Consider the following 18,986-nt stretch of genomic DNA (forward strand, 5'->3'; position numbering starts at 1 on the left):
AAAAGAAAGGAATCTGCAAAAATAAAAATAACTGATTATGGATCATAAAACAATACACTGTGGCCAATAAACCAAGAGCTTATACTTTGAAAGGACCAATCTGATTAAGAACAAAAATAGAGAAAACACAAAATGTATAACAGGGAGGGGATATGACCCAAGCAGCTGAGGACCTGCCTACCACATGGGAGGCCCTGGGTTCAGTTGCCGGTGCCTCCTGAAAAAACAAAAACAAACCAAATGATAAAACCAACTCAGGGAAGCCAAAGTGGCTCAGTGGTTGAGTGCCGGCTACCCACATACAAAGTGCCAGGTTCAATCCCCAGCCCTGGGTAACTCAAAAACAAACAAATGTACAACATTAGGAAAGAAAAAAGGGATATGATCAAATACAAAATAATGTTTTTAATTATAAAAGAATATTGTAGGGAGCAGATGTGACTCAAGCACTTGAATGCCTGCTTCCCACATGGGAGATCCCCAGTTTGGTCCCCAGTGCCTCCTGAAAACAAAAATACAACAAGCAAACCAACAAAAAAACCAACTCTAGGGAACTGATGCAGCTCACTGGTTGAGCACTGGCTTCCCACATACAAGGTCTGGAGTTCAATCGCTAGGCCCAGTATGTTAAAAAAAAGAAAAGAAAAGAAAAAAGAATATTGAAAACCAGGTAAAACTGATAATTTTCAAGAGGACAAACTACTAAAAGTGATTCATTAGAGCTATAACCTCAAAAGACAGTGAAAGGCTATAAAGATCTCTTTATGAAAAGACACAAGCCCAAAGCCTATGTTACTTAAGCTTTTCAGAGCATAGAGAAAGAAAGCCATCTTGCAAATTTAGATTACCAAGACATGAGGATAAACTTAGAAAAAATAAAGAAAAAGGCTTTCAGATAAAACATATGAATTAAAACATACATATGACCAAAAAGACTACTCACAGGTTAGGTGATAAGTATAAAAACAGGAAAAATTAATTTAATCTATATTAAGTATTAATAAAAATAATTTATAAAAAGCTCTCACAATCTAGAAAGAAACTGAAAATAATCAAAAGAAAAACAAGTAAATGCTATAAGTAAACAATTAATAGAAAATGAAATATTAATATATGAACAACAATTCAGAGCAATCAAGAAAATAAAAATTTATCCATTAATGATATATTTTACCCTATGTGAGTCACAAAAATTTTAAAGATTACCAATATCCAGAGTGGTTATACTATCATGCATGTAATTCATACAGACTTTATGTATGGACTGTATGGTATGTGAATATATCTCAATAAAACTGTTTTTTTAAAACATGTATGGAATATACTTTCAGGGACATCACAATAGAAAGTATAGACACAATCTTTCTAGCACTCACTTGTGGTCCCTGAAAATGTCCACCAAAAAATTTTGGTTAATGGCTGGAAACATCTTGAAGAGTTGCTTCTCCTTTAGTTTGGTGGCACAATCTTTTTCAAACATAAGTGGTTCCTTTTTCTAGAACAAAAACAAAAATACTATTAAGATAGAATTTATAATACTAACTATACCGATTCCAAAGCATGACTACTAGGTTACAAAGAAACTAATAATGTAAAGCAATCAGACTTTTTCACCAATTAAAGGCTGAAATTAGTAATAAGTATTTTTGCATTATTTATTTATATCCCATTTTTGCAAAGGATTTGAACATGCTCACAAACATATATATACACATATATACACACACATCTATACACACTTGAATACTTATATATGTGTGCCTTTATATATAAATATATATACATATACTCCATACACGTACCCACACATTCAATCACACTCTATAACAGGAGATATATACATATATATACACAAACAGGATATAAATAAATTAAGAAGTCAGAAACTAGAGAAAATAAAGATAAGAATATAGGATAGAGCTGGCAAGTAAAATTAGTAAATGAATGCATGCCACAAAATCCTATATAATTGCTAAAAGGTGGGCTACAAATTTAACTCTGAGATTCTTAGTGGACAAGGCAAAGGGGGAAACAAAGATTTTCAGTGCCCATAAAGTAAAAACAAACCAGTTGCTCAGGAGAAGAACAGCTTTTTCTGGTACTAAGAAATGAGAGAAATTTCTCCCATGGGTCCTCATAAAAGGGACACTGTGTGATGCTGTGAACAACGTCCTCAAAAACATATTCTCCTCAATGGGCAGAAACTACAATGTACAAATAAGTTGCAAATTCAGATTGACAAAAAATCTTAGGACTTAAATTACTTTTATATTTTTCACAAACATATTACTCCAAAATAACTGCATGAGAATTGTTATTTTTCACAAGTCATATCTGGATTTATCTATTAAAATTGCCTGGAGAAAAAAACTTTCCTAAAGTTTACTATTTTAATTTCAGCCTAAAATTATGATAAACATTCTTAAGGTAACTTCTAAGGCAATTTGTTAAAATTTTGATGAAATTAACATCTTTTGTTTGTTACAAAGATCCTAATGTCTGAAAAATAACTTCCTATATAATTTCAAAGGCAACAAAGGTAACTCTAAATTTAAAAATTACAATAATCCAGAATAATCCTATAATTCAGAACAATCCTAGGATAGTTATTTGACTCTAAGCCTCACCATATCAAGGCCATTTATAACATCAAATGACAATTTGGAGCCACAATGAATTACAGTCTAACAAGTCTTTAAAAGCTGGTAAAGCTGAAAAAAATCACACATCACAAGAAAGATGGAAGCCATCCACCTCAATGATTAAAAACTACTACATGCTTTCAATTTTTAAAAAAAGAAAGAAAAAAAAAACAAACATATATAAAGATAAATACTATATGTTTTACTTAAGGTATGAATTATAATCTCAATTTACTAAAAAATGAGTGCCCAAATTTACTAACAATTTGCCAGGTCACAGAGTTTCTACTATACCATAAACTCTAAGGCCTCATCAATGAACTAAAAATTCATGACCTTAGTAATGTTACTATTAGTTATTCTATTCATAATTATCCCTAAAATTTGTTTTACATCATTTGCTTAAAAAATATAATGTATTTCTCTTTGGAAGACAAAGAGTGAGAAGGAACCATAAAGAAATTCTCTTGTTTGAGGCTCTCCCTAATGGTGTGTGTTCTTGGGATCAAAGTAGTCCAGCTTCTATTACCCAACCCAGAGAAAGACAAGTAAAAATCACTGATAGAAAAAAAAAAACTGCATTAAATTGGCAAGTCAAAAGAAGCTCATTTGTTCAGAATTATACTGAAAGTTAAAAGGCAGGCTAGAACCATAAAGACAAGTTTCAGTAGTGGAAAATGGCATTTCAACCAAAATTGTCAAAACATTTAGGCATAGGATTTAGGCTTTCCTTATTTTTTAAGAAAATCCACTTTTCTAATTTATTCAACACATACATTAAAGAGGATATGAAATACAACATAAAATCCTACCGAAGAGATTGTTGTTTGGATTATGTAAAGATGTAAAGATGGGAATGAAGGCATAGGTCCAATTTATTTAACAAGATAACTAGGAGAACAAATATGAAGATGGAAGAATCCCATTAATATTCCCATGACCAAAATCTATGTATTTCTGCTAAATATAAAGGTGCTCCTTTGAGCAGCTGATGTGGACTATGGGTGCGAGGCTCTTTGTCTCATTAGAGATAACCTAAGCTGTCTGACTTGTGGGTGTGAGACAGTAAGAGGCTGCAGTCCTGTCCTTAGTGACCATGGCAACGACTCCAGTCCCAGGAAACAGTTTAACAATGCAAGGTCTATAAACTTTAAGTATTCAGGGGAAATGCAAACCAAATATGCTAAAAGCTTATCTAGAATGTATGAAGTCCATGCTAAAAGCTTACCTAAGATGTAGAAGATATATATGCTAATTCAAGCCAATTGAGAACTGAAACAAAGGGACCATTTAACCTTTCCTCTCTGTATAAGAGACTCAAAAGTCTTGTTCCGGGCTCAGGATTGAAACAGAAAGCTCCCGGGTCCCACCGGCCATCAATAAGCCATTTTTCCTTCTCAAAATCATTCCTGAGTCCTGGCCTCTCTATACGCAAATAATTGAACCTCTCTCAAATTCTACAACACAGCCAAATGAGTGAGAGTATAAAAATGTTTCAAGATCACCATCTAAGTACTAATAATATTTCTACTGTTGGAATTGGACTCAATAATCTCTAAAGTCTTTTCCCATTGGATTTTGAAATCCTCTAACACTAATTTTGAGAATCAAAAAAAAAAGCTAAGAAGAAGAAATGCAAAAAAAAAAAACATTTCTTTGAGGCTTCAAATAATTAGATAAGAACAAAACTAGATACAAAGTTCGAAGTGGAGTTTTTGTTTGAACTTGTTTAATTCAAATTTTAATTTAAAAAAGAAAGCTTATTTAATTTTCATTCAAATGCATATTATTTTGTTTCAAAGAAGGACACTAAATAGCAAGACGTTACTAATTTAGGCATGAAATTTTTTGAGATAATTTCAATCTCTAGAAATCAAAAATTTAATTTAATTTTAAAAATTTAATTTAATTAAAAACTGTAAAAGATACAGTTCAGTCTAAAGCAATGCAAATTTAACAGAAATGTCTTATTATTACAGAAGTATCACCTAATTTCCCAGGAACAAAAACCTTCAGTTTTGAAAGTATATTTAAAACATTTTTCAATTTTAATATCAACTTCAATCAGGTTAAAGCAGATTCCAGACTAAGAAACAGAAAAACAAATGAAAATGACAAAGGAAGCACATACAATCAACTAGAAGTCAGAGAGAATGGCTAAATATCCATGCCAATTCATACCAAATCAAATTTTTCCTGTAAGGCAATTTCTTCTGACATTATTTCTCTGAGTGACACTTTTTTAGTTTGAGTGTTCCAGTGATCCAATAAGGGTAGCATTTCAGGCACTGCTAAAGTCTTCAGTAATTTTTTGCCTGTTTTGTGAGATGATTTTTGTTCAGGATTATTGGGACCAATATGCCCAACCAAGGAAGGATCTGTAAAAGATAAAAGAACTACCAATAATGTCGTACATTCAACAATGAAAGTACAAATTAGACATCATTACTTACTCTTTTACATCTACTTTGGAGAGACCTAAAAACAGGGCATTTTAAATTTTTTTGTAGAAATTCCAAAAATATCTCCACATAATTTCAAGTAAGAAATGATATGCGTAAAAGTGGGAATGTTTCAAATAAACAATGACTTGGTTATAAATGTAAATCAACTCAACGCTTCCCACTTTTTTTCATATCACGTCTACTTACAGAAAGTGATGGCATCCATACAGAATGCTAGAAAACAGCAGATAGCTGGAGGTGACAAGCTAGAGCAGCTTCATAGTCTGTTGGCCTCAGGCTCTGTCAGTCACTTCAAGGACAGAGAAGATCAATATTTTGGCAAAACTGAAACCCATTGGAGGCACACAATAAATAGGGAGCATATGATATTAAACAGAAAAAAGGAACTGGATATTCTAAGACGTTCAAATTAAGAGGATTTAACGTGAAACATTTCAGCATCTCTAAGGGACAGCAACACATTGATGTATTCCTTTGCTTTCCTGGAGAGCAAGAAAATAGCAGATACTGGAATACACACACCACCAGTACATAACCTTTGGGCACAGCTTTAGCTCTTGAATCTATAACATGAGCATAGGTCTGAACTAAAGAAGACCCTAAAAATCTTCAACCTGGAACTCCCTGCCTTGGTACCAGCATAGAGTGGACAAAAGGAGCATCTGGAGGATACACAGAAAGAGGACCCTTTACAAGGATCTGCTATCCTGTATTTTTTTTTAAAGATTTCTTTTTTATTTATTTTTCTCCCCTTCCCTTCCCAACCCCCTCCCCTCCCCCCCGCCCCATTGTCTGCTCTCTGTGTCCATTCGCTGTGTGTTCTTCTGTGGCCACTTCTATCCTTATCAGCGGCACTGGGAATCTGTGTTTCTTCTTTTTGCATCATCTTGTTGTGTCAGCTCTCTGTGTGTGCAGTGCCATTCTTGGGCAGGCTGCGCTTTCTTTCACGCTGGCGGCTTTCCTTACGGGGCACACTCCTTGAGCATGGGGCTCCCCTACGCGGGGCACTCCTTGCGCACATCAGCACTGCGCATGGGCCAGCTCCACACAGGTCAAAGAGGCCCATGTGGTAGGCGGACGCCCTATCCATTGGGCCAAGTCCGCTTCCCTGCTATCCTGTATTCATCACCAAAGAAACTATCATAGAGGAGTTCTCTGTAATCAAATATTTTAAGTTGGTAGGATACACCAAAAATGCAGGCTGATTTTTTTAAAAACATTTTATTTTCAAATGCTTTCAAACTTACAGGAGAATTACAAAAATAATACAAACCCCATACAGAAAACTTCAACATACCTTATCGCCCTCCCCCAGCTATCTAGACCAACCACTTTTAATGTTTTGCCACATCTTGGTATCATTCCATCTATCTACCTACCTATCTATCTACCTACCTATCACCTATCTATCCATTTTCTGAATACTTGAGTGTAGACTGAATACATCATGCTCTTTGAATACCTAATATTGCCATTTACATTTCCTAAGAAAAAGGATATTCATTCATGTAACTACCTTAGCAGTCAGCAAGTTCAAGGAATTTAACATTGACTATAAATCTTATGGTCTAATTATAATTTTTTCATACATTTCTCAAATGTCCCTTTGAGGTTTTGCTCCTCTTTTGCTAATAAACCCAATCCAAGATCATGTATTGCACTTAATTGTAATTGTCTCTTTGGTTGTTTTTTTTGTTTGTTTGCTGTGAAAAGATATATACAACATAAACTTTCCCATCTCATCCATTCCCAAGCATACCAATAAATGGGATTTTAACATTCACAATGTTTTGGTACCCTCACCACCTTTCATTACTAAAACTCTCCGATATTCTCAACCAGAAATCCTACACCCAATATGCATTAACTCCCCATCCTTCCTGTCTAACCCTGGCAATCCGTACTCTAATTTCTGTCTCTTATAGCTTGCATATTTCCCAATATTTTCTTTGTAGTTACCCTGGGGCTTAAATTAACATTCTAAATCTAAAACAATCTGGTGTACTTTGATACCAAGTTAACTTCAATGGTATAAACAAATTATGTTCCTATATTCCTCTGTCCCCCCATTTTTATGTAGTTCTTGTCACAAGGTACTTGTCTATACACTATGTATCGAAAAACACTGACATCACATTTTACGTATTTGCCTTATAGATCATAGGGAACGTAAGAAGTGGGGTTAAAACCAAAAATACAATAGCACTGGCATTTATACTATTTACCCATGTAGTTACCCTCACTGGAGATCTTTATTTCTTCATGTGGTTTGGATCTATTGTCTAGTGTCCTTTCCTTTCAACCTGCAAGAGCACTTTTTAGCATCTCTTGTAGGTCCAATCTAGCGGTGACAAAGTCCTTCAGCATCTGTTTATCTGGGAAAGACTTAATACTCTTCCTCATTTCTGAAAGACAGTTTTGCCTTATATAGTGTTCTTGGTTGGCAGTTTTTGGCTTTCAGCACTTGAAATATGTCATCCCTCTACGTTCTTGCTTCCATGGTTTCCGATAAGAAGCTGAGACTTCCATGTACCTGACATGTTACTTCTCTCTTACAGCTTTCAGAATTCTCTTTGCCATTCAGCAATTTGATTATAGTATGTAGCCGTGTGGGTTTATTTGGATTTATCCAGTTTGAAGACTGTTGAATATCTTGAATGTGTATATTCATGTCTTTCATTAACTTGGGAAGTTTTCAGCCAATATTTCTCTCTGTTCCTTTCTCTCTCTTCTCAGACTTCTGAGACACCCATGTGCATATACTGGTACATTTGATGGTATCCCATAGGTTCCTCAAACCCTGTTTACTTTTTCTCATTCTTTTTTCTTTCTGCTTTTCAGACTGGATGATTTCAAGTATCTTTTCTTCAAGTTCACTGGTTCTTTCTTCTGCCAGCTCCAATGTGCTGTTGAACACCCCTTGAGAATTTTAAATTTCTGCTCCATTGGTCTTCAGTTCTGTTCAGTCCCTTTTCAAAAATCTATCCCTCTAATGGTATTCTCTTTGTGTTCATTGATCATTTTCCTGATTTCCTTTAGTTCTTTGTCTGTGTTTTCCTTTAGCTCTCTTGGCATATTTAGGACCATTTTTAAAAGTCCTTGCTGTTATGCCCCAGGTCTGGTCTTCCTCACTGATGGTTTCTAATGCTGTAAACTTCTCCTTTGCCTAAGCCACCACTTTTGTTTCTTTTTATGTTTTGTAGTCTTTTGTTGAAACCTAGATCTTTTGTTATTTGCTTTCCTTCAGGACTTACCCATACAATAAGTTTAGAGAATAGCTCCTGGACAAAATGCCGGGGCCTTCCTGATCCTTTCTGCCCACAAGTCTTGTCTTGGGCATGCATGTGTGTCTCTAGAAATTCCTCCATCTGCAGGGTTCCTAATGTCCCTTCTTCCCTAAGAAAGAGTTTCCTCGTGGTCCTGGGCACTGCACTGTATTATCCTAGAGCCAGCATTCCCTTGCCCCAGGAAGCACAACCTGACTGCTCTCCCACAGAGTTCTGAAGGGAAACTCTGTGAGCTGCCTACCACATGCAGTGAAAGTTCCACAGGCAACAAATCCCCGAGGCCATCACCAGACAGACTGAGCCAGACACACATGCTCCCAGTATACGCAGGATAACTACTCTGCTCCCTCAGGACCTCCACACTGAGAGTAAGTGACACTGAGCCAAGTCTGTGAAGGATTGGTGAGGTGCCAGCCAGGATGCCATGAGGTCCTGCTGCTTTTAAGTAGCCTTTTTCTCGATCAGTGCTCACCCTGTTTCTGCAGTTCTTTAACTGTTCTCTGGAACTTTGAGAAAGATATTTGTCAGTTTTTGTTGGTCAACAGGGTGATTTTTGTGCTTTAATGACATTAATGTCAATAAAACTTTTGAATAACAGAGTAATATTTCAATATTTCTCTATATCAAATACATAAATACCTTATTGTTCTCTAACAGTTCTATTTCAAGCAGGAGAAAACATTAACAAGAAAGAGCTTAACTATATGTATTAGAGGACATCCTGGGTTTTCCACAGTACTAACGAAAGTTTTATATATATATTAGAGGGTTTCTTCTCCCTTTTTGTTTTTTACTATTTTATGGGGTTTATTGGGTTTTTTAAAAAGATTTGTTTTTTATCTCTCCCCTTCTCCCTCCCCCCCATTGTCTGCTCTCTGTGTCCATCCGCTGTGTGTTCTTCTGTGTCTGCTTGCATTCTTGTCAGTGGCACTGTAAATCTATGTCTCTTTTTATTGCATCATCTTGCTGCATCAGCTCTCCGTGTGTGCGGCACCACTCCTGGGCAGGCTGTGCTTTTTTCACACAAGGTGGCTCTCCTTATGGGGTGCACTCCTTGCGCATGGGGCTCCCCTACGCAGGGAATACCCCTGCATGGCATGGCACTCCTTGTGCACATCAGCACTGCACATGGGTCAGCTCATCACATGGGTCAGAAGGCCTTGGAGATCGAACCCTGGACCTCCACCTCCCATGTGGTAGGCAGACACTCTATCAGTTGACCTAAATCTGCTTCCCCTATTTTATGTTGTATCAATATTAAATGTCAAATTTTTTTTTCTCTCCTCTCCCCCCTCCCAGTTGTCTACTCTCTGTGTCCATTCACCATGTGTTCTTCTGTGTCCACTTGTATTCTTGTCAGCAGCACCAGGAATCTGTGTCTCTTTTTGATGCATCATCTTGCTGCCTCAGCTCTCTGTGAATGCGGTGCCACTCCTGGGCAGGCTGCACTTTTATCATGTGGGGCGGCTCTCCTTATGGGGCACACTCCTTGCACGTGGGGCTCCCCTACGTGGGGGACACCCCTGCGTGGCTCGGCACTCCTTGTGTGCATCAGCACTGCACATGGGCCAGCTCTACACGGGTCAGGAGGCTCTGGGTTTTAACCCTGGACCTCCCATGACGTAGGCGGACTCTCTATCAGTTAAGCCAAATCTGCTACCTCAAATATTTTTAAAGAACTTTAAAAATTAAAAATTCTTGGTAATATATTTTGTCAAAGTATATTTAGAATGAGTTACAATTTATACACACACACCAAATTTTAACAAGACAACCAGAACATTAGAAGTGAAAATGTGCCTTACCTTGCATAAGCTTGCCACGGGCTACTTCTTCTTGTCTTTGTCGTTCCTAAATCCAAATGCAGGGAAGGGATTGGCAGAGAGGCATACATTAATTAGTAAACAAGATTATAAGATTATATTATTTTATCTAGAAATCATTTCCCTTTGTAAAATTTCAAATCATTTTTAGTATAAAAATAAATAAAAGCATATGGATACATCTACATAATTCTTCTAATCAGAGCTTTTCTGCCACATTTTTTTAAAAACTCTTTTGAAATTTAACCAATCAGCACTGTAATCATTAGCTTAGGAAGTAAAAAGAAACTCACTGCTTTTGATTTTTTTTTTAAATAAATAAACAGTCCCATTGAATTCCATCACTAATTACATAACTTGGCCAGTCAGGAAATAATCTAAAATACTTGAAAGAGGGGGGAAAAAATCTGTTGACTTGTAAAAGTTCATTCTCTCTCAAAATCAAAATTCAATAGAGCTCACTGACGGGCATTCTAAATGGTGGTATGAATGATGGCACTAAACCCACTGAAAAGATGAGAAAAGCAAATTAGGGCAAACCAGTTCAATCAAGCCATCTGCCTTGTCTGGGCTCACACCTTTCCCCCTCCCAGACTAACTTTATTGTGAAATCCAGCACATTCCATGTCTAAATTTTTGGTTTGAGAGTGGATTTTCCTTGTCTAGAATAACACATGGATCTCCCTGACTTTCTCACCCAAATAGGCCACACATGCTAACTCTGGAAGTATGATCACTTTTCAATCTGGGCCCTTAACCTCTGCTAGGATACAAAAGTGAGAGCATCATGCCCCACAGGATCACTGTACAGCCCTACTACAGTATTTTGAAGCAGCCTTCTAAAATGCTTAATTTTAAGCAAAAGTCTTTGGTCACACTTTTAAGGTTTTTAATATTTATAAAGTCACCAAGTTAAAAAAAAAAACCCAAACAGTGTACCGAAGAACGTAATACTCAAACTCAGTGCTCCCTTATGGTTTATAAGGACTTTTATTATTGCTATTATTATTATTGGGGGTATTTTTGGACAGGGCTGGGAGAGTTTTATTTTTCCTTTAAAATAAAGAAGTGATGTTTTTTAAAGAAGAAAAAACACAGTAGCTGTATTTCACAGAATATGGTAGGTTGTATCGAAGAGTAAAGATGACAAAATTGACACGAAAAGAGCTCTTTATAAAAAGAAGCCTACCAACCATTACAGATTCCTTCCATTTCTCATGAATCACTTTAGCCAGATTCAGATCTATATGAACCACACAATCCTCAACTGTTAGAGACCCTTGTGAAGGGGAAAAAGAAAACAAATTATAATCATTACTCATTATACATTTGCAGAAATGTACTCAACCACCTTATTATCATAAAACTAATTTAGATTATAAATTACTAGCCCATATTTCTAGTTACTAAATCCTTGGAATATTTTTGTTACTGTGACATTGTTTTCACATTTTTGGCTGGTGCAATTATACAAAGCTTCCTAAAAAATAAATTTAAAGTATTCATTTTCATTAGTTTAAATATATTAATTTTATTCAGCTGAGACTTTTCAATAGGTATCCTGAGAAATTAATCTTGCCTTAAGTGTTATCTAGAGTAGCACCAAAGGATTCAAAAAGCTTCACCAGCACAAGGATGATGTAAATACCAAAGAACTCTTTATATATATATATATATATATGGACATATATCAACTCCATATCAATATTCTCTATTTCTTCAAAATTATATTTTTAACATCCTCCACAAACATGTGAGGGGGTTACATAAAAACAATGTACTATGTGAAGCTAGTTATCACAAATTACTTTTACAATTCAGTTAATAGAAGAGAATTTTATAATCCAAAGAGAACCCTCTAAATTCTATTTACTCTAAGATGCACATGCAGGTAATTTACTTTTTCCTTACCTGAATCAATACCAACAGGACCAAATAATTCATTGAGCTGAAAAGCCAGTTCCGGGGGTAATGCCAATTCCAGGCAGTCTATGGTCAGAGATTTGGCCATCACTGGTGTGGGATTCAGCATCTCAGTTTTAAATTCTTCACTAACTTCCGCTGATAAACTACTCCCTGCCATTAGAATTTTCTCCATTTCCTGTTCATCTTCATTCATAAATTCTTCTGTGTTTAAATGAAATTCCACATAATCCTTTGGAAGATTTTCATTTTTCTTTACTTCTAAAGGGTCAGTAAAATGAATTTCTTCATTTAATTCAATATTTGAAGTGTTTGATACAGAGTTTAAAATATCAGACACATTCAAAGAAGAATGTATATTGTCATCAGTCTCTGAGGCTACTAGATTCTTCTCTATTTCACTCAGGTCTTTAGGGGAGGCAGCTTTTAGAGTACCTGGGAGAGACTGCTTAATGCTGTGTAAACGTGAAAGCTCTGCCTGACTATTAGGAAGTAGTTCATTAGTATTCTTTAGATCTACAGCAGCATTAGGAAATACACTTATTAATCCTGACTTTTCAGGAGTTATAGCTCTTATTTCTGCCTGCTCTGAATTTCCCTTTTCTGCATCACAGGTAGATTGAATATTTGTGTTACTGATACCAAGCCCCTGGCTAAATTCTGGCACAGAATTAGAATCCTCTAAAATCTCTCTCTCAGTAATGATTCCCTTCAAATTCAAACCCAGAGAAAATGGCCTAATTTGTGATTTATCACATGATTTTTGGAAATTCTCAGGTTCAGTACCCTCACACAATTTAATGTTAGAATCCAACAAAAGGCTTGTGGCCCAAATAATATCTTTATTACACCTCTCATATAAATCTTTTAGGGCTTCTGATGAAAAGGATCCAAATAAGCTACAAAGAATATTAAGACTTTCAGATTCGTCAGCACTGATAAGCTCACTTTCTTCAACATATGTACTTTTATCATACATTACCCTATATGGAATTGTTTCCTGAGCATCTGATTTTGTGTTAATATTGAAAGCTTTTGGTTTAAATCCATCTAATCTTCCTGTTAATACTCTGACAGAATCTGAAACAGTTATTTTATTCTTTTCTATTTTCCATAAGAGAGCAAAATCCTGTGGTTCAGTCTGGGTACACATACCTACTCCATTTCCAGGTACTCTTTTAGGCTTCCCCACTGGAAATTCAGCTAAAATTGGTGGTTCTACTACTCCGGAAATTGTTGGAGCACTATTGGTAAAACTAAGAGATAATGTGCCTTGCTCATCAATCTCTTTACTTAGACAAGTCTTATTTTCATGGGCCATCTCATTGGGTAGCATTTCAGAACCACCCAGGGTGGAGCTCAATGATTTCAGTTCTTCAGGGCTTGTGCTCCAACAGGTCTCATGCTCTGTGTATAAGGATATTTCCTTCATACTGTCATTAGTTTTAAATTCTGGGTCTGGTTGATTTACTCCAGCCTTTGGCATTCTCAATCTGCGCTCTCTCTGAGCTAAAGAATCAGATGAAGGCCAGTCGTCCGTAATGTTGAATGAGCTAGATAGGTTTTTTTCAGTATTTGTATAAGTATCATAGTTACAGCTATTGAGGAATTCTAAAGCATCTTCACACTGTGACTTCTTGCCATCCTCACCACTTTCTTGTGGAGATCTTTGTTGCTGGACATGGTCTACATTCAGAGATGTGCTATTATTATTTAATGCTCTGTGTGACTGAAGGCAATTATACTTGTCATTTTGTACAGATGAAGTTTTTTCAGTTTTTCGTTTCCTTTTTGTCCTCTGACCAATTGTCTTTTCAACTGGCCAGTCACCAACAAAATTTGATAGCTCATGTCTTGGGAACTTTTCCACAGTTGATCTGCCTGTTTGTTTTCCAAAGGCTTTTTTCTCTACCTTTGTTCTTTCTTCCATTATTTCATCAGATAAAGAGTTTTCATCTTGAAATGGTATAGTCTTTGCAGGATCACAGTATTCTTGATTATTTTCACCATTGCAAATACTAGGTGATACTCTCTCTATAGAACTAACTGCATCAGTTTTAGTGCACTCTTTTTCAGAAGCCATTTCTCCTTGCTCTTCTTTTTCACTTTCGTCTGTTACTTGTACTTGGCTTTCAGAGTCAGAAAAACACACGTCTAGAGCTTCATGAATGAAAGCACTCTGAATGTTATGATTCATACCACTTATTTCATTTCTTCCTTTGTTTAAATCTGCATTATGGAGATCTGCAATATTCTCAGGTAACATAGTGTCATTAGTCACTTCAAGTTTTTTCTCTTCAATTAACTCCAGGTGCTTCAAAGATGAGGATAAAGCACTTTCTTCTTTTTCAGAGATAGCATCTTCATTGTCTTTTGGGCTGAAAGATTTTTTTTTTTTAAATATCATAAGGAAATTTCTTAGTGTTGACATTAATATGATTTAAAGAAGCATTCAAGTGAAAGATAGGGGCACATAACCATTTATTTACTCTAAAAATTTTAGAAATAAACTACATTAAAATTATAAAAACTAGTCTTGATCTTTCCCTAATCTATGATAAATCCATCCCTTTGTTTTAACTGCAGCACAATGTTTGGCATAGAAAGCTCTCAAAATTTTTTCAAATTGAATAGTAAATAAGAAATTTCCTATTTAGGTGCTTATTATTCATTAAATGTTAAAGTTAAGGGTCTAAATCCTTTTTCCAGGAGAAGACACCACCTCCACCTCTTCCCTACTTCCAATTTCTTTTTAACAGAGCCTTTCTATCCTTTACCATCATAAAATTTGAGCTCCAGATCTCTACATATACTTAAGTTCTTCTTTACTCATTTATTCAATTGCTTATATGTACTAAATGTTTAAAAGAATCAGTATTAAATAAGCCAGATACAAAAGGACAGTATTATATGATCTCACTAATATGAACTAAACAAGAAGAATAAACACACAGAGTTAAAACCTGGACTAAAAGTTAGAGTTACTAGGAGATAGGATAAGTACTGAGAAGGGGAACTGATGCTTAATGTAGGTAGAATTTTCAATTAGCTTGACTGCAAAACTTTGGAAATGGATAGATTTGATGGGAACACATTATAGTGATTCATAACGGCTGGTTATAAATTGGATCATAGTTGACAGGGGTAACCTAGGGATGTAAATGTCAACTGAAACAAAGCTAGGGAATATTCTAGGGACTGAATAACATAATGAACCAAAAGGTGGATGAGGATTATAGTTAATAATAAATATACAAGAATGTTCTTCTATGAACTAGAACAAATGTATGTCACTATTACAAGGTATAAGAATATAGTGATGCATGAAGAAAATACAATTAATGTAACTTATGGACTATAGTTAACAGCAACATTGAAATATTCTTGCATCAATGTCTAAGAAGATACTACATCAACACTAAGGGTCAATAATATGGGGGTATGGGATTTTTTCTATTGGACTAAGGAAAATGTTCAGAGGTTTACTGGTGTGATGACTGCAGAACTCTGTGATGAAAGTGAGAGCCAATGAGTGTACACCCTGGATAGAAAGTACAAGGCACGGGACTGTAGAACACAGTGAATTATGTGGTGGAAGATGGACAGTGATTAACAGTACAAATATGACAGTGTTCTCTCAGGAACTATAACAAATGTACAATACTAATATATAGTGTTAATAGGGAGTGTATGGAAAAATAAACCAAATGTACATTCAGGACCATAGTTAGTGGTCATAGTCTGGTCATAGTCTTTTATAATCTGTAACAAATGTCCTACAACAATGTAAGGCTTTGGTGGAGTGGTGAGGTATGGGAATGCTGCACATTATACATGATTGTTTTGTAAGCTCACATCTTCCTCTAATAAAAAATGTTAAAATGAGGGAGAGGATATAGCTCAAGTAGTTGAGTGCTTGCTTCCCAAGTACAAGGTCCTGGGTTCGATCTCCAGTACCTCCTAAAAAAACAAAACAAACAAATGAAAAATCCAGCTCTCATTGGGGAGTGAATGTAGCTCAGTGGTTGAGCACCTGCTTCCCATGTACAAGGTCCTGGGTTCAATCCCCAGTACCTCCTAAAAAAATAAAAACTGAAAAATTAAAAAAAAAAAAAAGAATCAATATTATGCTGGATTGCAAACTTCCAGAAGACTATGATTTGTATCATTCATTACAGAGTGTATGATTAATGATTAATTTTTATGATACCAGTTTGTAAAAAGTATTTTTGCTGATGCCTAAGGAGATAAAGAGGTGATATAAGAATATATAAAATAACAGAGAGGAGATAAAGAAAATACTGGAAAAGTAAATGAAATTATGTAAAGAATGCAGGAATATTCATAGTATAATCATGGTTTCACAAAATCCTGACGATAACGAGAAAATTCCCATGTCATCTCTCAAGTAAACTCTTACTAACCATACACATCCCACTCCAAGTAAAGCTATACCTAAATCCTTACATATAAGAAAGCATTACATTCTTCTTAAAGTTAATCAGCAGTAATTTCACAAGCTCAAAAATTGTTTTTAAAAATTATATTCCAAAAAGAATTTTTAATATATAATATATTAACCTACCTGGTACTTCTGTCCTCACAAGAATATGCACAAAACTCAAGACATTCAGTTTTCTCTTGAACTGAAGAACTCATGACTATTGGCACTGAAACAAAACGTTGATAGTTTTCCAACATTCTTGTTATTTTTTCTTTGCTTACTCCATGAATATTACGCCTGAAGACAGTAGAAGGATTATTAGTAACTAACTTAAAAAAAAAAAATCAGAGCATAAAATACCAAGAAAAGCGACTATATTTTTCTAATAGATAAAAAACCCCAACCTGGTTTATTATGGCACAATATCTACTATTTGATCCTAATTTTTATTTTATTCAGGACTTTTAAGTTACCACTTTCTCAATCATTTCATAAAATTTCTTCCATTCCTAGAACCCTTTATCAACTCAAAAAAAGAGTAACAGATCCCAATAACTTTATAAGAAGTTATTCTCAAGCTCTGTAAAAACCTCATAAGAACTCAAGAGTCATTTCAAGGCTTTAATTAGTTATTAACCAGTGAGTGAAAAATCACACTACAGAAGCTTCCACTTCTGCCAGTATGGCAAACTAGATGTTCTAAAATTAGATTGAGTGAAGTGAAATAAACATACTTTTAAAGTTCAAAGAAAAAAGTTCTAGTATTTGAATTCTCTGGGTATCCAAATATGAGGTTTGTTGTCTGTATTTTCACTCATGGTGGCTTATTTCTTCTTTGTGTATTTTGGTTTGAGTTCTTACTTAGTTAAGCCTAATATATGGCAATCCTTAGGCCATATATTAAACTGAATATACTTTCTTCCATCCTAACATTTGAATTTGCAACTGCCAGAAGGTCAAATGGTGTGCTTTAGTCCCTCAAATATCCTAATGAAAAATTTCCTTTGCAACTCTCCGACCATGAGCTGGAACCAAGGCTTAATGTTTGGATCCCAGGGCTAATATTAGCATTTGCCACCTGGGCAAATCTAGCTTCCATATTTACCTACCTCAATCTTGTCTGGTTTCAGATCACAAAGAAGCAAAGAGATGGAAAACATGAAAGACAGGTTAAGAGACATAGACACAGTGGACAGAGTGAAAAAGTCTAGTATATATCTAATCCAAGCCCCAGAAAGAGAAAAGAGAGTATATGGAACAGAGGCAATTTAAAGAAAAAAGGCCGAGGATTTTTAAGAACTGATGAAAGACATCAATCCCCTGACTTTAAAAGAGCAATAAAACCCAAACAAGATAGTGATAAATCTGCAGCTAGAATTATATCAAAATTATCATTCATCAAAAACAAAAACATATTAAAAGCAAACTTTTTAAAAAATCACCTACAAAGGATCCAACAATCAGAATGACAGCTGACTTAACAACAATAATAATGGAAGTTAGAAGAAGGTGAAATGTTATATTCTGTAACTCAATCTAGAATATATATAGCCAGTTAAAATATCTCAGAAGAATGAGGCAACTAAAGGATTTTGAGATTTAAAAAAGAGAGAGTTTGCCATCAAGCATATCTTCACAATAAAGAAAATTCTAAAAGATGAACTTCAGGCAGAAAGAAATTTCCAGATGGAAAATTTATGATACAAGAAAAAAATTGAAGCACAAAGTGATAACTACATGAGTAAGGGAAAATAAACACTATCTGTATATTGTGGACAACAATAACATGTAAGAATCAATGGTAAATATCAGAGTTTAAAAGTTTGAAAGGACTTGTATTTATGAGGAGAAAGGCTAAAAAACAGACTTTGTCTTAAAGTTTGCATGATAAAATTTACAAGAATCAATAAAAGAATAAAAAGGATGTATATAATTTCCAAGTTAGTAGAGAAGAGAAAAAAAATGGAATAAGAAAACTTGGGTTCAAAGAACCAAAAAAAAATAAACAAAATAAACGATAAAAGAAAAAATCCAAACAAATAAAAAAAAAGACATTACAGGAGGAAAAAATGCAGAAAAGTTAAGATAAATAGAAAGCACACAGAGTGAGGCAGTAAGAAACAAGATTAATTATATGAATAGCCAAAAATAATTATAAAAGAACGAAGTTTATCAGGTAAAAGCCAAAGCCTGAAATAACAGATTTTTTAAAACTCAGCCATATTCTGGTTATTAGAAATATACCCGAACATGAGGATATTGAAGAGCTGAAAGTATGGAAAAACATATAACACTCAAATACTAACTAAAATGAAGCTAGTATAACTCTATTAAATATTAGACAAATTAGATTTCAAGACAAAAACTGATATTAAAGATAAAAGAAAATCACTACAAAAGGA

At 34.9% G+C, this 18,986-nt stretch overlaps 1 protein-coding gene across 10 annotated transcripts in view; it reads right to left on the minus strand.

The window, feature by feature from the left end:
• Nucleotides 1-18,986, minus strand: part of N4BP2 (NEDD4 binding protein 2) — a 118,067-nt gene that overhangs the window by 44,505 nt on the left and 54,576 nt on the right. For 7 of the 10 annotated variants that reach the window (XR_011649439.1, XR_011649442.1, XR_011649441.1 and 4 more), the window contains 6 exons: nucleotides 16,726-16,881; nucleotides 12,129-14,518; nucleotides 11,411-11,496; nucleotides 10,200-10,245; nucleotides 4,824-5,020; nucleotides 1,377-1,495 (listed from right to left, as the gene is read on the minus strand). Coding sequence is in view for 1 of the 10 variants with exons in the window: in XM_071216888.1 (XP_071072989.1) it covers nucleotides 1,377-1,495; nucleotides 4,824-5,020; nucleotides 10,200-10,245; nucleotides 11,411-11,496; nucleotides 12,129-14,518; nucleotides 16,726-16,881 (2,994 nt within the window). In the remaining 9 variants the exon portion in view is untranslated. The remainder of the gene's footprint in view (nucleotides 1-1,376; nucleotides 1,496-4,823; nucleotides 5,021-10,199; nucleotides 10,246-11,410; nucleotides 11,497-12,128; nucleotides 14,519-16,725; nucleotides 16,882-18,986) is intronic. The other 3 variants (XR_009186316.2, XR_011649444.1, XR_011649443.1) reach the window with 1 other exon arrangement.

Source organism: Dasypus novemcinctus, chromosome 1, assembly GCF_030445035.2.
Source record: "Dasypus novemcinctus isolate mDasNov1 chromosome 1, mDasNov1.1.hap2, whole genome shotgun sequence".
NCBI classification, from domain to species: Eukaryota; Metazoa; Chordata; class Mammalia; order Cingulata; family Dasypodidae; genus Dasypus; species Dasypus novemcinctus.